The following is a 23,555-nucleotide window of genomic DNA, read 5'->3' as shown; positions in this document are numbered from 1 at the left end:
AACAAGAGAAAATTTGAAACTATGTGGAAGAAAAATATTTTTGAGCCCTGTCCTAATGAAAGGGACAAAACATAAATTTTATCTTTAAATATACCCCTCGACTACTAGGCCTCATGAAGAAAATCGCCTTAACACCCAGACAGCATAGAAACAAAGTAAATCGAAACCAAAACCAAATAAAATCTCTCAGCGAAAAAAAAGAGATAAAAGTATAATCATAATTTGTTTCTAGAGAGAACAGCTAAAGACATACTCTAGTATTAATGAGTGATGACAAAAGAAAAAAAACTTTTGCACATTTAAACAGCATAAGAGATTTAAAAAAAATCTCACTGGCAGAATAAAAAAAATAAAAAAAAAGACAAAAAACCTGTCCAGAAAGACAAAGATCAAGAAACACCCACATCGGCAATAGAGAACACTGGACTTAAAATATAAGTTGCTTGTATATAAGCCTTCCTAAGGAAGGAATTTAACTTCATATCCAAAGCAATGTAAGTACATACAGCCAGAGTAAAGATGGCCCCAACCACTTTGGGAATAGCTTCCAAAAGCTCAATAATAGAAGCCTGAAAAATGATAGTCCAGTTTCTGGATATAATCTGAGAAACTGCAACAGGGACAAAAAACAAACAGCACAGAAAAACAAAAAGGACCATCGGATCTGCGGTAAAATATATTGAAATTTTATTATAAAAATTTTAAAATATAAGTCGCTCAATGTATACATATAGAGAAGCTTCAGGGATTTCCCCAGCTAGTAAAAATAACTGCTGACGAGTTTTGGCTTCATGCCATACTCAAAGCTTCTTAAAAACACTTGTGATGTGCTCATTTAAAAACCCTATCCTTGCTGGTTGATAGGCCAGAAATTTCCATCAATAGGAAATGGTAAACAAAACGGCTTGTTCGTCTCACTGATTGTAAATTCTATTCTGCATATGTGCTCATTTAAGAATTCTTAAAACCCCATACTTTCCTACAATAAACTCATCCACTAACTAATCGTGACTCTAGTTATGCATCTTTTATTAGATGCATAATCTGTGTTCCTCCCAGAAGTGTAATATGCTCTTTGTTTCTTGGGACGCTTCCCACCGTATAAAGGGTTAAACTCATGAATTGCCTATTTTATTTTGTTTGGTGAAAGTTGTAAACTCAATCTATTCTTCACATATTACTCTTATGCTTAAGAACTCAGTCTAGACATTTGAATAATTTGGTACTATTTAAAGAAATTTAGAATGCTATTAAAAAGGGGTTTGAATGATGTAATCATCCTAGAAAAGTTAAACCATATATGTACATGTATATACACCATAGCCTTAATACTGCTGTAACATTGCATTAAGACTCTAGATTTGGAGTTGGTAATCACAAACCAGACTCCATATAGATAGCTCTGTCCAAACTTTGTGATTGTTGAACAACAGGTGACACAAACTCCAGACTATTGCGATCTTTAGAAGATCACCAAAAATGTATTAAGTCATATTTTGAGTTTAATCCTGTGGGGACCCTAGTCTTTAAGCAAAATATCTAAAACGTTTCCCTTTCTGCTAGAATCACATCCCTGTTTCCACCTCTCTTTATTTCTAACCTGTTCAATGATGGTCCAACTAAAGCTATCTGCTCTTTTATTATGTACCATTGTGAAGTGGTTTATGAGTGGGGTTGTTAGTGTCCCTTGTCTGATATCAGAGAGGTGCTCTTTCATTCTTGTCCTTGCTTCTCTAGTAGTCAAGCCTGTGTATTGAAGCTGGCACTCCACACAGGTGATAAGGTATATCACATATGTGGAGTGACAGCTCAAACAGTTTTTCTTCGAAAAGACCTCTCCTGTCACAGTGGACTGAAATTGATCCCCCAAGGTGATTTTCTCACAAGCTTTGCAAGCTGTGTAGTTCCATTTAAATGTGCAATTAAACCTCAACCACGAAGAGAACACTTTCCATTGGTATACTTTTTAGCTCTGTGGGGGCTACAATGTTTCCTATGGATCTATTTTTCCTATAAGTAAATTTACATCCCCCTTGAGTTATGTCTTTAAGATTATCATCAGCCACCAGCATACTGAAGTGAGACTTAACCACTTTGCAAATCTCATGATACTGATTTGAATAGTCTGTTATAAACATGACCTTCTCTCCTTCCTGTTTAATCTCTCCTGGGCTTGTTCTTTAGCAAATCCTCTCTATTGATATTATTAACAACTCCCATCGCCTGTTCTATAACTTTGCACTTATAACCCCTCTCTTTCAACTTCCTAGTTAAATTCTCTGCTTCCTGTTGGTAAACACTCTCTTTAGAACAGTTTCGCAAATGAATTGCCCTTTTGCCACTGCTTTAAAAACCGCTTCTGGGTGGCAGCTCCTGGCATGTAACAAGGAGTTCCCCGATATTGGTTTATAGTAAACCCTGGTCTCAATGTGTTCTCCATGTACTCCTATCAACTTAACATAAAGAAAATTGATCTCCCGTTTATTATATTCAGAGGTGAAGCTGATTCCAGCATCATTAATATCCAACTTTTTGGTAAAGTCTAGCAAATCCATATCATCACCTCTCCAAATAAACAGGAGATCATCTATGTAGCGCTTGTACCACACAATACTTCCCCTCTCCATAGACTTGGAACAGCTCCCACCAACCCATGGACAGTTTGGCATAGGAGGGGACAAGTTTAGCCCCCATGGGTGTTCCACGTCTCTGGATATAGTAAACCCCTCCATATTCAAAGTAATTGTGGGTCAAGAGGAACTCTGCTACTCTCAAAAGATAATTGACATAGGCCTCCTCATGTTTAAATCTTATCTTAAGAAAGAATTCTAGAGCTTGCAAACCTTTCTCATGTGGAATACTGGAGTAAAGGGACTTCACATCGATAGTTAGCCATGTGAAGCCCTTATCCAAAGTTACCTTCGACAGTAAGTTTAACACTTGTTTTGTGTCAGATATGTGACTTGCAAGTGTACTTACAATGGGCTGTAATATAAAATCCAGCCATTCGGATAAGTGTTAAGATAGTGAGCCAATTCCACTCACAATTGGCCTCCCTCTTACTTCTTCAAGAGACTTGTGGACCTTGGGCAAATGATTAAACACTGAGGTAATTGGGTTTTCCACCAATAAATAATCCCTTGTTTTCTCATCAATAAATCCAAGGTCCACACCATCATCAATTAAAGAAGTAAGTTGTTTTTGAAAAATTCTGACTGGATCTGTTTTCAGTATGTAGTAATCCTATTCTTCTAACTGTCTGTGGGCCTCAGCTATAAAATCCTGTCTGTTCATGAGGACCACAGCTCCTCCCTTATCTGCCAAACGTATAACCACATTATTATTCTTGCCTAATCTCTCTAGGGCTTCTCTCTCCTTTCTTGTAATATTTTGTCCCTGGGTTCGATTAGTTTTATAGTGCAAATTCTTTAAATCCTTCTCTATCCTCTTCTGGAATTTCTCCAGTATTCTACCTCTACTCTGGATTGGGTAGACTCTTGACCTAGATTTAAAAGAAGGTAGAGTTATCTCTTTTTCCCCAGCCAGAGCAGACTCATCTTGGAGAGATTACAGAACTAGCACACTGTATATATCCTGGAAATTCATATCTCCATTAGCCCTCTCATGGAATACAGCATCAATTATAGTTTTAACCAATTGAATGGGGGCTCCATCCAATTGGTTGGAATAGAATTTTTTTAATGTTAAATTCCTAATTAATTTATTAATGTCCAATAAAGTTTTGAACAGGTTAAAATTTGCTGTAGGCACAAAGGAGAGTCCTAATCCCAAAACCTGCATCTCTATTTCACTCAGTATGTGGTTTGACAGGTTTATCACATTCTGTTTCTGTAACGGGAGGTCTCTCGTCCCCGTCTCAGAGGGTATCGATTCTCCTGTCTCTGAAATTGTCGTCTGTGGCCGCCTCTTCGTCCACCTCTCCCCCCTTTGGATGTTCCCTGGGGGATGAAAAAACCTGCTCTAATTGTGCCTGCTCTTCAGCATTTGAACCACTTCTGCTGTCATCCACTCTATATCTGGAGTATGAAAGTGTGCCTTGTTTCTTGAGGATGGGTGGCAACCTATTGGGTCCTTCCTTGGGTCTTAATGCCTGTTGTCTTTCTGGTGGTCCTGATTCCCTAGTGTATACCACCTCTCCATGACGGGTATCCATTCTTCTCCCCCTGATGCAGTGCCTTCATCCATGGATTCCACTTCACTCTCATTAAAGTTTACTTGTTTGATCTTATTATGGTAATCATTTGTATTCGAGTTGACACCATTATTTCTCCTTCCTCTGCCTCCATTTATTTGGTATAAAGTTTTCCTGGAAGCTTTCCTTTTTCTTTAAGAAACATTCTTTTCTATTCCACACATATACTTGGCCCAAATCATAATCTTGTTGATCATGAACATATTTGGAATGCTTAATTTCCAGTAACAATGCCTTGGCCTCGGATAGTGTTTCTTGTAAGATTTTGTCAAACTTAGAATAGTTTGGCTCACCACTCTTTTTGTTCAATTCCTCCTGGACCAATGATATCTTTCCCACTATATCACTTAGTGCTTTTGTCTTGTACTCAATTATCAGCAAAATTAACTTAAGGGAAAACTCTGTCAAGTTATTGTTCCAGAGTTCTATGAACCTCTTATCTTCTGTTACAAACTTGTTTATCCTTAAAGCTCTCAGAATCAGTCCCAACTCATGATATTTTCTCAGAGACCGTATGTCCCATTTGATTTTATCTTCTATCTTTAACAGAAAATCCATTTCCTCAAATAGTGCCACTAGGGGGAAAATTTGCACAATCAGTATTAAACACTTTATCACAGTCCCACTACAACAGATCCCTTTCTTGTGCCATGCGTAATGAAAAATAATTAGATGGATTCTGTAACCCCCCTTCTCTTTCCTTTCCTGTATGCATGATACCTTGCTCAGGTTGGAATAGGTTGTGAAGTTGTAATTACTCTGACACCCGGGGTCTGGCCAATGACCACAGCAAAAAATGCTATATACACACTCCTTTCAGTAACCAGTTTTAGAAAAAAACAATTCTTTCAAAATTAAATTATTTGGACTAAAAAAGTATTCCACACACACTTTACTGTGCAGAATGCAAACACATATATTCCACTTCTTAATATTACTGTCCTTATTGCTATTACCTCTCCACTCTTCTTGCAGTAGCAATACACTCCGGACAAGTCATATAGATACTAATGCTTTGCAATCACACTATGTAATATCCCAGCCAATAATCAATGTGCTGCTTTTAAACTTCCTAGACTGGGCAGCATAATTCAAGGGTGCCTGGAAACATTCATGCAATTACAAGTTTACTCAAGTTAGTCTCTGTCAATACTGTCACTTTATAGTGCATTTGGCAAAATGACATTTTTGAATGCCATTTGACACACTTGACACTTAACTTTCCGTAAAGCCTTCAAAACTCCATAGCAAGATGTAGGGAAATTATACTGTGTATACTTTATCTTACCCTTCTGTCTGACGAGGGTTTAAATGTAAATTACTCACAGGCGCCCAACTCCAGCTCTCTCCTTCTGCTGTGTGGCGTGTGCCGTATTCTCAGTCAGTCTGAAGCCCAACGTAATTGGATGATGCGTGGGTATGTGTGGGTGGGGATTGCCCTCCAGTCCTGAGCAAGTTCTTCGCTCCGTGATCCGTGCTGCACTGTATGGCCCCAGCAATAGTCAAATAGCACAGAAAAACAAAAAGGAGCACCAGATCTGCGGTAAAATATATTGAAATTTTATTATAACAATTTAAAATATAGGTAGCTCAATGCATACATATAAAGAAGCTTCAGGGGTTTCAAAGCCACTTAAAAACACACGTGATGTGCTCATTTAAAAACCCCTATCCTTGCTGGTTGATAGGCCAGAAATTTCCACCAATAGGAAATGGTAAACAAAACGGCTTGTTCGTCTCACTGATTGTGAATTCTATTCTGCATATGTGCTCATTTAAGAATTCTTAAAGCCCCCATACTTTAAAACAATAAACTTATCCACTAACTAATGGTGACTCTAGTTATGCATCTTTTATTAGATACATAGGCCTCTAGTTATCAAGCTCCGTAAGGAGCTTGATGGCCTCTGTTTCTGGTGAGTCTTCAGACTCGCCAGAAACAGCAGTTATGAAGCAGCGGTCACAAAGACCGCTGCTCCATAACCTGTCCGCCGGAAATCAACCCGATCGAGTACGATCGGGTTGATTGACACCCCCCTGCTGGCGGCCTATAGGTCGCGAGTCTGCAGGGGGCGGCGTTGCACCAGCAGCTCTTGTGAGCTGCTGGTGCAATGCTGAATACGGCGAGCGTATTGCTCGCTGTATTCAGCGTGGTCTGGCGGACCTGATCCGCAGTGTCGGATCAGGTCCGCCAGACCTTAATAACTAGAGGCCATAATCTGTGTTCCTCCTAGAAGTGTAATATGCTCTTTGTTTCTTGGGACGCTTCCCACCGTATAAAGGGTTAAACTCATGAATTGCCTATTTTATTTTGTTTGGTGAAAGTTGTAAACTCAATCTATTCTTCACATATTACTCTTATGCTTAATAAGGACTCAGTCTAGACATTCGAATATTTAAATAATTTGGTACTACTTAAAGAAATTCAGAATGCTATTAAAAGGGGTTTGAATGATGTAATCATCCTAGAAAAGTAAACTATATATGTACATGTATATACACCATAGCCTTAATACTGCTGTAACCTTGCATTTAGACTCTAGATTTGGAGTTGGTAATCACAAACCAGACTCCATATAGATAGCTCTGTCCAAACTTTGTGATTGTTGAACAACAGGTGACACAAACTCCAGACTATTGCGATCTTTAGAAGATCACCAAAATTGTAAGCGACATATCCAAAACGTTTCCCTTTCTGCTAGAATCACGTCCCTGTTTCCACCCCTCTTTATTTCTAACCTGTTCAATGATGGTCCAACTAAAGCTATCTGCTCTTTTATTATGTATCATTGTGAAGTGATTTATGAGTGGGGTTGTGAGTGTCCCTTGTCTGATATCAGAGAGGTGCTCTTTCATTCTTGTCCTTTCTTCTCTAGTAGTCAAGCCTGTGTATTGAAGCTGGCCCATCCACACAAGTGATAAGGTATATCACATATGCTCAATAATAGAAGCCTGAAAATGATACAAATTCTTAAAACCATGTGGAAGCAATAAAAAAGGTATACCTGGCTTAGTCCAGTTTCTGGATATAATCTCAGAAACTGCAACAGGGACAAAAAAAAAACAAAACAACAAACACACACCAAGAGATTAAAGGGACAGTCAAGTCCAAAAAAAACTTTTATGATTTAAATAGGGCATGTAATTTTAAACAACTTCCCAATTTACTTTTATCACCAATTTTGCTTAGTTCTTTTGGTATTCTTAGATGAAAGCAAAACCAAGGAGGTTCATAATGCTAATTTCTTAGACCTTGAAGACTGCCTCTAATCTGAAAGCATTTTGACCACTAGAGGGCATTAGTTCATGTTTTCTTTCATATAGATAACATTGAGCTCATGCACGTGAAGTGACCTAGGAGTGAGCTAAAATTCAAGTCTGTCAAAAGAACTGAAATTAGGAGGAAGTCAGCAGAAGCTTAGATACAAGGTAATTACAGAGGTAAAACATGTATTATTATAACTGTGTTGGTTATGCAAAACTGGGGAATGGGTAATTAAAGGGACATAATACTCATATGCTAAATCACTTGAAACTGATGCAGTATAACTGGAAAAAGCTGACAGGAAAATATCACCTGAGCATCTCTATGTAAAAAAGGAAGATATTTTACCTCACAATTTCCTCAGCTCACCAGAGTAAGTTCTGTGTAAAAAGTTATACTCAGCTGCTCCCAGCTGCAGGTAAAAAAATTAAAAAATGAAGAAATGAACAGCAGCCAATCAGCATCAGCAGTGCTGAGGTCATGAACTCTTACTGTGATCTCATGAGATTTGACTTAACTCTCATGAGATTTCATAGTAAGCTTCCTTTACCTGATTGGTGAAATAATATGAGAGTGCACGAAGCTCATCCCTTCCGTTGTCCCGGGACACACATACTAATATGCTGCTTAGAAATCCTTTACAATGGGAGGTGGCTACTGAGGAACTTTTGAGGTAAAATATCTTTCTTTTTTACATAGAGATGTTCAGGTGATATTTTCTAATCAGCTTTTCACAGCTATGCTGCATCACTTTCAAGTGTTTAAACATTTGAGTATTATGGCCCTTTAAGGGATTATCTTTCTTTTTAAACAACAAACATTCTGGTGTTGACTGTCCCTTTAAACAGTATGTAACAAATAAAGGGACAGTCTAGTCAAAACTAAACTTTCATGATTCAGATAGGGTATGCAATTTTAAACAACTTTCTAATTTACTTTTATCATCAAATGTGCTTTGTGCTCTTGGTATTCTTTGTTAAAAGCTAAACCTAGGTAGGCTCATATGCAAATTTCTAAGACCTTGAAGGCTGCCTATTATCTCAGTGCATTTTGACAGTTTTTTTTACAGTTAGACAGCACTATTTCATGATTGACAAAAATGCAAGTCTGTCAAAAGAACTGAAATAAGGGGGCAGTCTTCAGAGGCTAAAATGCAAGACAATCACAGAGGTAAAAATACATTAATATAACCATGTTGGTTATGCATAACTGGGGAATGGGCAATATCTATTTTTTTAAAATAACTTTTCTTCACTGCAATGAGATTTTGTTTGAGAAAACTTTTCTGCAGGCGATTTTAAAATAAAATTAAAGCAAAGTTTTTAAAATGTCTCAAATACAATTTGTTTCTTTATCTAACATAACAAGGTAGAAATGTAGTAATAAAAAGGTGCATTACTCACAAGCATATCTTACATTTAGAAGTCACAGCTTTCCAGATCAGGAAAGGCTAGAGGGGAGGGTTTAAAAAAATCCCTGAGAACCAGTCAACAAATGCTCTGCTGCTTTGCAGTGTTGCCCCATATTTGACTGCTCTCTTTGCTCTCGATGCACCGTGTTAAAGGACCAGTCAACACATTAGATTTGCATAATCAACAAATGCAAGATAACAAGACAATGCAATAGCACTTAGTCTGAACTTCAAACGAGTAGTAGATTTTTTTATAACAAATTTTAAAGTTATGTATATTTCCACTCCCCTTGTACCATGTGATAGCAATCAGCCAATCACAAATGTATATACATATAGTCTGTGAATTCTTGCACATGCTCAGTAGAATCTGGTGACTCAAAAATTGTAAATATAAAAGACTGGGCACATTTTTTTTAATGGAAGTAAATTGGAAAGTTGTTTAAAATTACATGCTGTATCTGAATCATGAAAATTTAATTTAACCTGAGTGTCCCTTTAAGGAAAAAACTTACAAAGTGCAGCCAGAACACAGCACTGTTTGAAGAGAACAGTCTAATGTGTAGCAGTGCTGCAAAATAAAAAAGCGCTAACAGTTCCTGCACGTGTCACATCCTTTCTGCAGACATGCTGCATTTTCTATAATGACATCTCAGATCACAGCATGTTCTGCCTTGGGGACTGTCCCGTTAACTTGTATTTCCCCCCATCTACTTTAGGTTCTTTTAACCTATAAAGAAAATTAGAAAGCAAAAATTCTCTTAAAAAGAGAATGAATATGCTTAACATAAAATGAAATAAAAGGATGTCAATAAAATAATCACAGGAAGACTCATAACTAGAAACATTAACCTTAGTAGGCTAAAAACTAGTAGAAGGAAAATTCTGAACTGCATGGCCATCAACATTACAGCACTGTTGTTCGAGTGAAGTTCTCATTGAAGCAAATTTATGGAGCTACAAAATAGTACAAAAGGAACTATTCAAAGATAAGCAAAAACTATAAACCTTTAACTTGAATCCTCATGGAAAATAATGTAGTGAAGGGATTTTTTTCCCCCATTGTCACAACCCACCAGAACGGACACATTCTATGTAAGCAAGATGGGTATCCAACACACATATCTATTGCTGTAATATACAATATTCAGTGACATAACCGGGCTATAAAAATACGTTTTCCTTCACCTTTGTATACGGAAATACATATAAGAAATAAAACAAAGGAAAAATCTACATTACTTTAAGATCAAAGAAAGAAATCCCAATAGTGAAACTTTGTGTAGACAGATAATATACTATATTTTCATTATTTAAAAAGGAACATAAAACACATTTTAGCTATATTACGAAGTAAATAACGAAATAAAATAAGCGGTACCACAATTTCCATCACATAAACCCCTAGTCTAAACACCACTAGTACGCCGCCCCCGACGCTAAATAAAGTTAGTAACCCCCTAATCCGCCGCTCCCGACACTAAATATAATGATTAACCCCTAATCCGCCGCCCCCGACATCGCTGACAAATAAAGCTATTAACCCCTAATCCGACGCTCCCCTACACTAACTAAACCTATTAACCCCTAAACCGCCGGCCCCCTGACATCGCAACTAATAAACCTATTAACCACTAAACCACCAGCTCCCCCATCGTAACTAATTAAACCCTAAACTGCCGGACCCCCACATAGCAAAACACTAAATTAAACTATTTACCTCTAAACCTAACACCCCCTAACTTTAAATTAAAAGTTACAATATAACTATCCTAAAATAAATAAAAACTTACCTGTGAAATAAAAAAAAATTAATATTAAACTATAAATTAACCTAACATAACTATTTTAATAAAATGAAAAAACCCACCAATTAAAAAACCTAAATTACAAATGTGAAAAAAAACAAATACTATGAAAAAAATTAAAAAAAAATCTAACATTTTTCTTCATTCATTTTTTGAATGCGGAATGGAGGGTTGCATTAAGGCTGAAATGCTTGCGTTACAGCCTATACCGCCGCGACTCGTAATATGCGTCACTGGCCATTCCACGCGCCATGGCCAATTTTTCAGCAGTATAGCCGTGCCGCAAAACTCGCAATCTAGTCCATTGTTTTTCTTTTATGATTCAGATAGAGCATACAATTATCCGATTTACTTATATCATCTAATATCACAAAATCTACAAACATAGGTATGAAAAAAAGTACTCACCAATTGCAAATGTACACATAAAGTCACGTGCCTGCATAAGCAAAATATCAAAAATATTCAGAAGACTAGCAACCCCAACAGTTTTTTCAAAATGAACCTAAAAAGTACAAAGTATAATACAGTCCCGAACAGAGAAAGCTACTACAACACACACACAAATATTGGATCCTAGTAAAATGCCTTTATCACAGTAATAGGTTATAAAGCAGATAGCAAAGGTACTGCAACAAATGCAGCTGTCCCTATCACAGAAGTTTACTTCGGGAGGTGTTTGTGTGACAGTGAAAGTGCTAAATTGTGCGCCACTTGTAATCTGGCCCAATCTCCGGTGGGAAGATAGAGGTTGCCAGAGCTCTTGCACATCTAGACAACTAAATGAGGAGTGCAAAATGTGTAACATTACTATTTAACTTAAAAGGACATTAAACTCCAAGGTCCCCTTTTAATAAGGTGAAGGCAAAAAAAAGGTTCCCTGTCAAAGAATCTGTTTAACCTCTTTCGAGGCTAATTAGGTTTATTACTGCACAAGTATTTAGTTGTGCAGCCCCACCCCCTACCCTTGGGTAACCAATTGCATGCGAGTATGGCTTTTCAATCATCCCACTGTCTTAACTTGTGGCTGCAAGCTGACATAGGCAAGCCTGCAAAGCAAAATATCTAAAGCTCCTCTACAGCTTCATCATGGAATCCCAAAATGTTTCAAAAACAGTAGTAAAAATGGTCTGCATGCATTAAAACATTAATACATTTATTGAATAAGATTGCTAAAGGAAAATAAACATTGGTAGAAAAATGTTCAAAGGACCCAGCTTCAAAGGCAGATTTTGGGAGAGAATTACAAAACTCTTCTATAACTGCAGAAAAACAAATACAATTAAAGGGCCATAATACCCAAATGTTTAAACACTTGAAAGTGATGCAGTATAGCTGTAAAAAGCTGACTAGAAAATATCTCCTGAACATCTCTATGTAAAAAAAAAAGATATTTTACCTCAAAAGTTCCTCAGTAGCCACCTCCCATTGTAAAGGATTTCTAAGCAGCATTGTAGTGTGTCTGTCCTGGGACATCTTAGGGGATGAGCATCGTGAACTCTTATATTATTTCACTAATCAGGTAAAGGAAGCTTACTATGAAATCTCATGAGAGTTAAGTCAAATCTCATGAGATCACAGTAAGAGTTTATGACCTCAGCAATGCTGATGCTGATTGGCTGCTGTTCATTTCTTCATTTTGTTTTTATTTTTGCCTGCAGCTGGGAGCAGCTGAGTATAACTTTTTACACAGAACTTACTCTGCTGAGCTGAGGAAATTGTGAGGTAAAATATCTTCCTTTTTTACATAGAGATGCTCAGGTGATATTTTCCTGTCAGCTTTTTACAGTTATACTGCATCAGTTTCAAGTGATTTAGCATTTGAGTATTATGTCCCTTTAAATGCAGAAAAAAGGGAGACACTTGCCACCTTATGAAAGAAACTTATAAACTTACAATTTGAGAAATCACTAATACAATAACTACATCTTGTATCCAGACAGTACACTTGTAAAGTGAGTTGTGCATCAAACTTGTGTCATAAATAATAGAAAATGGCACCAAAAAGTATTGCACACTATCATGTCGATACACGCAGACCCGAAAGCCGGCATGCATTAACGTATGTCAAAGTACACATACGAAACATCTAGTGTGCATCAAAATATACGCTTAAAAAACACTGGAGCATCAAAAATTTAAGCAAATGGGGATAGCCAAGAGATAATAGGATAAAGATTTTTTTTTTAAATCATCAGACTACACAACAAGCTATTATTCTCACCAACGCTTGTTTTTCTTCTCTAACAGAATTCTGTAATCTCTGCCTATAAAGAGAATTAGATTTGCTACAATTAAAGTTAAAAGCAAAACAGACACATTAAAAATTAAGCCCCTGGTAATAAGCTTCTATCACAAATATTGTATTCAATTGCTACATAATTTTGTTACGCTACACAAATAAATGATAACATTATTGCTGAAAATATATTCCTATGTTCAGAATAAACATTACAAAAGGATGCTACATTTTTGAGGCATACAAAGTCTTAAAATACCTGAGCCTTCTTAACAGGTCCGTAGTAACCATAGGTTCACCATAAAGTTAAAGTAATAGTAAACTCTATTATTTTTTAAATAAAAACCAGAATGTTACTGATATTTTAGATGGTGTTTCATTCATCAGATGTTATGAAGACTCATATGGCACTTTTGTTGTAGCTATATTGCTGATTCGATAACAATTCAAACTTATCTCACAGAAAAATTTACTTTTGAAGTGGGCGGAAGAGCGTGGGGTATTCAAATTTCATATTTATATAATAAAGCAAGTTATAGTGCATCTTCATTAAAACTGATAATCTCCATCTAAAAGTTCAACAACATTTCAGGTTCTGGTTTTAAAAAGGGGAGAGTTTACCAACACTTTAAAACAACTTAAGACATAGCTGTCAAAATCTGCAAGAAAAACATTGTTAACTTTGAAAAACAAGCAGTAAATGCAACAGACTGGCAAAAACAGTTAAAAACAAAGTCAGGATCGAATTACACATGGTCTTGGCTCCCTGCTGGAAACAGGGAAACCTTTCTTATAAACTGATTTGATTATAAAAATAATAATTAAAAAAAAAACATATAAGTGAGAAATGCAAATGATGTATCCAATAATTACAAAAGTTAAAACACAAAAATGTCACCAAACCTCAAATTCCAAAAAAGGCCTCAGACTCAAAAAAAAGTTTAGGGTGTTTCTCTAACAATTAATTAACCTGCTAATTAAAAACAGGTGATTGAGGCAGCAAGGGCGTGTAGAATCTGACTAGAAATTGTAGCACCTGTTCAGAGTCTGAAAAATGCACAGAATAATAGGAAAAAACAAATACTGTCAGACTTTAGAGGCTAGAAAAAAAGAACCAAGCTTTCACCATAAATTAGCTGAAACAGCATAATGTTTAAGCAAAATGTCAAATATTTCAAATATCATGCAATGAATATTATCCTGGCACGTCCTCTGGGGTTTCTGGAAGGTTTACGATTTTTTTTATTTGATCGCATTTGGCAGTGAAATGTTGGCATGAAATATACCAAAATGGGCCTAGATCAATACTTTGGGTTGTCTACTAAAATATATATATATATATATATATATATATATATATATATATATATATATATATATATATATATATATATATATATATATACACACACACACAAATGTTGAGGGAGATTCATGGATTTCTGACAGATATCAGTGTTACAATGTAACTATCTCTAATTTTGGAAAAAAAAAATGGTTTAGAAATAGCAAAGTGCTACTTGTACTTATTGCCCTATAACTTGAAAAAAAAAAAAGAAGCAAAGAACATGTAAACATTGGGTATTTCTAAACTCAGGACACAATTGAAAAACTATTTAGAATGGATGTTTTTCTGGTGGTTGTAGATGTGTAACAGATTTTGGGGGTCAAAGTTAGAAAAAGTGTGGGTTTTTTTCAAGTTTTTCATCATATTTTATATAGTAAATTATACGATATGAAAAAAATAATGGTATCTTTAGAAAGTTAATTTAATGGCGAGAAACACAGTATATAATGTGTGGGTACAGTAAATGAGTAAGAGGAAAATTACAGCTAAACATAAACAACGCAGAAATGTAAAAATAGCCCTGGTCCTTAACAGTAAGAAAATTGAAAAATGGTCTGGTCACTAAGGGGTTAAATATTAAAAGCTCAAAAAAACCATAAAAAGACAATAGTAACAGTACAGTTTAAACTAGTATTATATATATTCCAGAATTAATGCTTCCAATAACGGCATAGCTACGAAAGCACAAACCTTCCATTTCAAAATTAACTTTATAAAATGGCAGCCTATTCAAAATTCTAAGGGTGTATGCTTAAATTCTAAAATCTGATAATAGACTTGACATAGGCAGAATAAAAAATGAAAGAATACAAATTAACTCCCAGAAACAGAGGTTAATAAAAATATCTACTATAGACTGGCCCACAAAAACACACATAGTTATTTGCTGCAAGGCTTGGATCAACATAAATAGATGGCTAAGATTATGTAAAAATACAATACAGCCAAACTAGAAATGAAAGAAGCCCAAATTAGGAACAATAATAAGGACTATAACTCAAATAACACACATACCTTTAAATAACGTCTGAGGTGCCTCTGGCAGTCATTAATTGAACAACTGGCCCCTTGAAAATCAGCACTGTAGCTTATAGTTGTGCAAGCAAATGCTGCCTAATAACATAGCACTGTGGCTTATTATTGTGCAAGTAAATGCTGTGCGATTATATAGCACTGTGTCTTACACAGCTGTGCAAGTTAATGCTGTGTGATAATATAGCACTGTGGCTTATATTTGTGCAAGTAAATGCTGCGTGATAATAGAAACATAGATATTGACTGCAGATAAAAGCCGTCTGCCCGATATTTCCTAAAAGTACAAAACGTATCAAGTTCATAGGTTAGCCTTATTTTTACCCCAGTCATTTTTAAAGTCCCCCACAGTGTTTGTCATTACCACCTCTTGTGGAAGTTTATTCCATGAATTAATCACTCTCTGTAAAGAAGTGTTTCTTAAAATTACTCCTGAATATGCTACCCTTCAGCTCGAGATCATAACCCCTTGTTCTTGAATTTTTCTTTTTATGTAAAATACACACATCTACCTACCCAGTACCTTATATAAAGATATATAATATTGTGGTCTCCTGTGCCTCACACACACAGCCCCCTCCCCAGTACCTTACATACAGATATAAAACACTGTGGTCCCATGTGCTTCACACACACATACCCCCCTCCCCAGTACCTTATGTGTAGATATATAAAATTGAGGTTCCATGTGCCCCCCCCCACACAGCCCCCTTACTATATAGAGATACTGTACATCATTTTTTTAGAGGTTCCCTCTGCCTCATACCACAGTACTCCCTAAAGTACCTTAAATAAATAGATAAAACATTGAGGTCCCCTGTGAGCCCACACGCACAAAGCCCCCTCCCCAGAATACTATATACAGATACATATTTTTTTTAGAGGTTCCCTATCATGTCTCACACACAGTCCCCTGCCCAGTACCTTATATACAGATATATAATATGGCGGCCCCCTGTGCCTCACACACACACACCTCTTCCTTACAAAGCTAGCCCAATCCCCAGTACCTTATATACAGACACAGAATATTATTTCCTGTGCCTCTCATATAAAGTCCTCTGCAGTAGCTTATACAGAGACAGTCACTATTAAAGAGGGGTTTATTGTGACACACACATAGATCCCCAGTCCTTTATACACAGACACATCACCAAATAGAAAGTTACCTACACGAAACCACCGGATTGGATGCTTAGACTACACCACCTTCTTCCGTACAACAATAACGCAGATATCAAATTACACAAACAGCTACAGGTCGGAAGCTGACATTGCATTATATTTACCCGCCCAGCTACTTCCTGTAGCTCTCTTTCATGTGTGGACACCTCTTGCGCATCCACACCCCTCCAACAGCTGATAAAACGTCACCGGAAGTGACGTAGTACAAACATTTCTATGGTATACCAGTTACTTTGGAACACGGCAGCCATGTGACTTCTGACATCATAGGTTCTTCTGCTGGAAGGGAAGTAGCTGCTACACACACTCAGTATTCAACATGGCTGCTTCACGTAGGTAAACACAAGCAATGCCACCCTTGTATTAGTAATATTTTCCTGCATGTGCTGTACTAAAGGAAATATGTATGTATGTAGGAAGCAGCAGGGGTGGGAGCTGGATGTGTGTTTGTGAGGCGGATGGAGCCTCTCTATAGTATTATATATCTGTATATAAGGTACTGGGTAGGGAGCTTCTTGTGTGTGTGTGAGGCAGTAGGAACCTCACAATAACTTACATCTGTATGTAAGGTAATAGGGATCGGGTTGGATGTGTGTGAGGCAGAGGGAACAGCTTTGTAATAATTTAGATTTGTATATAAGGTGGGGAGGGGGATGCTGTGAGTGTCAGACCCAGGGAACCCCTCTATATTAATATAGATCTGTATATAAGTTACTGGGTGGGGCTATATGTGTGAGGCAGAGGCAATATCTCTATTATATATTTATATTTAAGGGACTGTGTGTGTGTGAGACAGAACATATAATAATAGATCTCTATATAAGGTATTTGGGAGGGGGCTGCATCCATGTGAGGCAGATGGAGACTTTCTGTATATTAAATTCTTGTATATAAGGTAGTAAGTAGGTTGCTGTGTGTGAGGCTGAGGGAACATAAAGTATTAAATGTTTATATATAAGGTACTGGGAAGAGTGTATTTAAGACATATGGACCCTCTCTATAGTACTGTATATCTCTACATGAGATGCTATAGCACTGTATGGATCTCTCTATAGGTTCTGTGTATACTGTCTGTATATAAGGTGCTGGGAAGGATGCATGTGGGTAAGACGGATACAGGGAATGTAGAAGACATTAGTGACAATGGTTATAAAAATACATTATTAATTACATAAAGCTTAAAGGGACAGTCAACACCATAATTTTTGTTGTTTTAAAAGATAGATAATCCCTTTATTACCCATTTCCCAGTTTTGCATAACCAACACATTTATAATAATACACTTTTTACCTCTGTGATTAACTTGTATCTAAACATCTTCTGACAGCAGCCCCCTGATCACATGACATTTTATTTATTATCTATTGACTTTTATTTTAGCCAATTAGTGCAGTGTCTGCCACAACTCACGGGCGTGCTCACAATGTTATCTATAGGGTTTACCTGAACTAGCTCTCCCCTGCTGTGAAAAGCAAATACAAAAGCATGTGATTAGAGGTGGCCTTCAAGGGCTTAGCAATTATCATATGAGCCTTCCTTAGGTCTAGCTTTCAACTAAGAATACCAAAAGAACAAAGCAAAATTGGTGATAAAAGTAAATTGGAAAGTTGTTTAAAATTACATGCCCTATTTGAAACATGAAAGTTTTTTTTTGGACTTGACTGTCCCTTTAATTAAAAATGTTTTGTACACACTGGCACCAATGTCTGTGACACCCTTGCAGTACACCAGCATTTAGTTTTAGTTCTGCAGTGCCGTGCTTAATAATTAGACAATGTACTGCAAAACTTGTAGAAGAAAGGCAACAATCTTTATGTGTTTCATATGACTGCTTTTTCATATGTAGGTATTGCTGCAAGCTAAAGTTTGTTTCTGAAATGTAATGTTTGTTTCTGAAAGAACAGCTCACAGAAAAAGAAAACGGTAATTGATGTTTAAATGCAAAAATGTGCAAATGGTTACAAACAACTTCAATACAGAGGTGTCAAATGTCTTAGAAATAAAAAGATGAAATAGTGACATAAATATATGTACTCTTAGAATAGTTTATTAATTTATTTATTATACTCCCTGTCCTCTCATTGGTTAATCATGAGTATTCACTTTGTCCCTTTGTGACCAAGCAGAGTGAGTCCTGGTCTGTTTATGATGCTCAGATACTGGTGTTGGACTTTGATCATTCAAAACTTTTCCCCTATGACAATGAACTGTACATGAGACCTCTCTCTGTCTGTCTCTCTCTGTCTGTCTGTCTGTTTAGGCTCCTGTTACTGTGAAGATCACATACAATACACATCACTGAGTTTGTAAAGAAGAAACATTATTAGAATATCTGGCAAATTCAGTTACTGAACTAGACAATGTCTAACAAGACCGAGAACCAAACCACAGAGCTTGCTGATGCACACAGAGGTAAGCAGGACGTCACGTGCATGTCACCTGGTTTTGTCATCAGAATGGAATAATATTTACAGTAACTAACCAGAAACCTCAGTGATGTGATCAACTGAAAGGGACATTAAACTGTTGGGTACAACTACAGTGGCGATGACTAGTCACCATTCTATATGTTCTTCCTTCTGTGCCTGCAGCTGTCTTCAAGTTGTTCTCTTATTTTAACCCCTTCTATTATCAGTTAGTGAAGCTCTGTCTTGGAACTTTTTATTTGTCATGCAACAAAAAATGTGCTACAAGATGGCGGTGCCCTGTATAAAAGGCAAAGCTTTAGCAGCTGGATTCTCTGAGTTAAAATAAGAGAACGGATTTAAAGAGGGCTGCGGATACAGGAGGAAATATAATACTATGGTAAGTAGTAACCTTGTTTCTGTAGTTTTACACAGCAGTTTAATGTCCCTTTTTATAGGGATATAGGGGTTTGTAGTATACCGGTGATTTACAGAAGTTCCTGCTAAGCAGAGTTTTAAAACCCACTATAGTCTTGTTAAAGGGACACTGAACCCAATTTTTTTCTTTCATGATTCAGATAGAGCATGTAATTGTAAGCAACTTTCTAATTTACTTCTATTATCAATTTTTCTTCATTCTCTTGCAATCTTTATTTGAAAAGAAGGCATCTCGGCTAAGGAGCCAGCAAATTGCGGGTTCAGAACTAGGGTTGCACCGATACCATTTTTTTAAGACCGAGTACAAGTACCGATACTTTTTTTCAAGTACTCACCGATACCAAGTACCGATACTTTTCTATTGTCATGTGACAGTTTCCCAAGCACATTACAAGAGTCACAGCCTTTTGTTATATACTTTTTTAACTTCCCTCCCTTCTCTGTTCATATCTTACTACACTACTTGTGTAAATGGAATGGTGTTCCTCAATCTACAGCACTTCATCAACCCCTGCACTAGTATAAGCTAAATTATATGTTACTGATCACTTTATATTTGTGTTTTAACTTAAAACACAAATATAAAGTGATCAGTTCCATATAATTTAGCTTATACTAGTGCAGGGGTTTATCAAGTGCTGTAGATTGAGGAACACCATTCCATTTACATAAGTGGTGTAGTAGAAATATATTTTTGCAGACTCACTTCTTTTGCAAATCACAGCATCAGCACTGAGCACCAAGCAGCTCCTTTCCACCTCTGAGCTACATGCTAGGGGTAGAACTCACTCATTGTCCTCCAAGACAGCTCCAAGTAATACACACATACAGTTAACCAAATAGCTGCCAGAAAAGCTGCTATGCACTGTAAAGTGTAAAGCAATTCACTGCAGTCCTTTGGTGGTCAATGGGTTAACAACTGGATTATTTGAAACTGTCTTGGAGGACAATGAGTTCTACCCCTAGCATGTGGTGCAGATGTGAGGAGAAATTTTCTATTGTGGCAAATGTCTAAAAAAAGAAGTTTAATAGTCAACTCCTTGTCTAACTAGAAGAAATGCCTGGCCACTTTTGTATCAGCTAATCAGACCAGTCAGTGAGACATTTGGATGGGAACATTGGGGGGAAGACATTATGCAGTGGGACACATTGGGGCATCTACCTTGAAATCCTAAACAGCTAGCAGGCAGCAGCACTGTGTTCCTGTTCCACTTCCTAGTCAGTCTGGGCTCACAGTATGACACGGTAAGTCACATGGGGCAGAGGCACAGGGGAGGAGCACAAACGGAGGGGAGATGCTGCACAGTGTGTTACTGGTCAGTGAAAAATAAGCTTACTAAAACGTTTTTTATTTAAACAAGAAAGCATTTTTGAAAAAGGTTATAGTATTTCCTGGGACTATGTTAAAGTGCTCTGAAACTATGTCTGACACCAGGGTGGAGAGGGTGTCAGACATAGTTTCAGAGCACTTTAACATAGTCCTAGGAGTTGGAGGTACTTAGTCTTGTTTATTAATTATGCATTAAAAACGCCTAAGCAGCGTAGCAGACATAGCAATTTCCACTGATTCTAACACCGGAGTGTGAAGTATCACAGGTACTGGCACACTCCGGTGTTAGAATCAGTGGAGATTGCTATGTCTGCTACGCTGCTTAGGCATTTTTAATGCATAATTAATAACAAGACTAAGTACCTCCAACTCCTGGCTGGGACTATGTTAAAGTGCTCTGAAACTATGTCTGACACCAGGGTGGAGAACGAAGGGATTCGCAACTTGTATGGATTACATGTGTGTCTTGATTGGGAGTTGGTCTCCATGAGCTGGAACTACGTATTGCAGAGACACATTGCGGGTATTTATATATTATTTTAAGTTAGCACTAAGCACTCATTCATTGATGGCTGAAAACATAGCAGCCAGAATAGGGGATTTTTTTGCTTAAGCCATTATGTCTTGTAGGTCCGTTATTAACTGGAAACAGGGTTGAATAACACAAACAGCGTTTGAACTTTAGCTAACAGTTCAAACGCGGTTTGTGTTTTCCAATCCTGTTTCCAGTTAATAACGGACCTGCAAGACATAATGGCTTAAGCAAAAAAAATCCCCTAACATGGCTGCTATCTTTTATTAACGGCTGCTGGCTGCAATATTTAAATAATAAAATAACGCACACATAAGCAAAATCCCCTAACCTTGATACAATCTGACTCCTCCACACGCGTCGATCTCTGAGTGTCTACCTTGTTAGGTGTTAGCTCCCTGCTGCAATCGCGTGGTCCCCGCCCCTCTCTACTGCTCTCTGATTGTATTAGCACAGCAGGAGCTTCCTCACGCAAGGCTCCCTCACGTCACGTCCCTCCTTCCCTCACAGGGTTCAAAAAGTATCGGCTGAGGCATCGGAGCATTGTAAACAAGTACAAGTACTTGTGAAAATGCTCAGTATCGGCACCGATACCGATACTAGTATCGGTATCGGTGCATCCCTATTCAGAACCATGGACAGCACTTGTTTAAAGGTGCTGTCCAATCAGCAAGGACAACCCAGGTTGTTCACCTAAAATGGGCCGGCATCTAAACTTACATTCTTGCTTTTCAAATAAACATAACAAGAAAATGAAGACAATTTGATAATAGGAGTAAATTAGAAAGTTGCTTAACATTGCATGCTCTATCTGAATCACAAAATATTTTTTTTGGCTACAGTGTCCCTTTAATGATGAGATTGTTATCAAGTCCTCACACTCTGTATCAGTCCCTATGCTTAAAAAGTTGCTGATTGGTTGGTAACTGTTTGTTCACAGTGGAAACAGTGTAGCTACCAATCAGCACTTGTACAGGGTGCCTATTTCATCTGTGTTTGGGCTGTACAGCACTAGCACAATACTGGCTTCTATATCCATTTAATTAAAGGGACACCAAAATGTTATTTTTTTTAAAAGATAAATAATCCTTTTATTTACCATTCCCCAATTTTGCATGAACAACACTGTTATATTAACATATATATAGAAAGATAGAGTAGTTAATACTGCTGATTTAAACCTTCCGGTGCTTCCCTTACAAAGTAAATTTACCACTAAGAAAGAGAGAGATATAATTAGGACATACAATACTATCCTAAAATAGAAAGGGCAAATTATCAGCACACGGATATAGATACTCAAATATTATTATTTATTATGTCACAGAAAATACCTCGGATTTACCTGTTCGTGCCTCACAGAACTAAATTAAATAAAAACATATTAACACACATGGCAGACCGTAATGAACGGCAAACATTACTAACATATGTTCACAGAAAATGCGTGTCCCTAAAGACACAAGGAGGAAGCACAGTCTTATGTACTTTACGAAAGAAATCTTATTCAGCAAAGTGAGACAATTGACCGCAGACTAGGCTGCACTCTAGGTCATAAAGTAAAGCGCAGTCATCTGATATACTTGCACATATCTCCTACTACTTAAAGGACCAGTTCACACTAGAGCTGCAAATGCTTAGCTGCATTAATACAGTCTTACAAATTAAAATCAATGTATAAACAATTAACTTAGCAATATAAAAAGTGTTGTTTTTTTTTTACTTTTTAGTTTGTATGTTACCTATTAATCTCAATGCCACTGGAACTCCCAGTTAAAAGGGCTGGACAACAAAGATCTATTATCACGCCCCCTGACCAATTAAATATAGCTATTTTAATCTATGCAAATGTTATGAGTGTGTATGCAATGTGATGAGCTTCACCTGCATGTATCCTAAATAAAAATGTATTTGGTGTTTATACCCTTTATGTGTTACAGTAGAGTAGCAAAGGGTTAAATGGAGAGTGATTCTTTGACCTAGGTAAAACATTCTGCTCATAAAGCAGAGCGGCAGGAAGCCTTGAGAAAGAAAGCCGTTAGGAGATCAAACCCAGATCAGAGCACTCACTAATTATCTTGACGACGGTGTACTGCTGAATATGCAGAGCTACAAATGTTGGCAGTTGATTCCATTCTGTGGCAGGAGGGGGACGATGAGCATGTAATTTAGTAACATGTATAACCTCTCTGACCCCCAAGCCTGTAAATTACTGGGAATTGTACTTTACAGCAGAGCTCCGTCTCATTAAAATGTCACTGTTATCCCGGCAAGAAAATAAACTGTTTACAGTTGAACACGGACTAGCTTCCTTGCCGTGACATCACAGTTGGGGGAGGCACATGGGC

The 23,555-nt window shown here is 37.2% G+C and overlaps 2 protein-coding genes across 3 annotated transcripts in view; one reads left to right on the top strand and one right to left on the bottom strand.

The window, feature by feature from the left end:
• Window positions 1–16,685, bottom strand: part of LOC128657321 (gastrula zinc finger protein XlCGF26.1-like) — a 149,161-nt gene extending 132,476 nt beyond the window's left edge. The window contains exons 1-2 of one of the 2 annotated variants that reach the window (XM_053711620.1): window positions 16,490–16,606; window positions 5,540–5,751 (exon numbers count right to left, since the gene is read on the bottom strand). The gene's annotated coding sequence lies outside the window, so the exon portion shown is untranslated. Of the gene's footprint in view, window positions 1–5,539; window positions 5,752–16,489 lie in introns of both variants that reach the window. The other variant, XM_053711621.1, reaches the window with a different exon arrangement.
• A 95-nt stretch (window positions 16,686–16,780) lies between these two features.
• The window catches only part of LOC128657999 (uncharacterized), a 302,915-nt gene continuing 296,140 nt past the window's right edge, over window positions 16,781–23,555 (top strand). The window contains exons 1-2 of the mRNA XM_053712439.1: window positions 16,781–16,837; window positions 18,763–18,914. Coding sequence (XP_053568414.1) covers window positions 18,863–18,914 — 52 coding nt within the window. The 5' untranslated portion in view covers window positions 16,781–16,837; window positions 18,763–18,862. The remainder of the gene's footprint in view (window positions 16,838–18,762; window positions 18,915–23,555) is intronic.

Source organism: Bombina bombina, chromosome 4, assembly GCF_027579735.1.
Source record: "Bombina bombina isolate aBomBom1 chromosome 4, aBomBom1.pri, whole genome shotgun sequence".
Lineage (NCBI taxonomy): Eukaryota > Metazoa > Chordata > Amphibia > Anura > Bombinatoridae > Bombina > Bombina bombina.
This window is presented reverse-complemented; position numbering and strand designations above follow the sequence as displayed.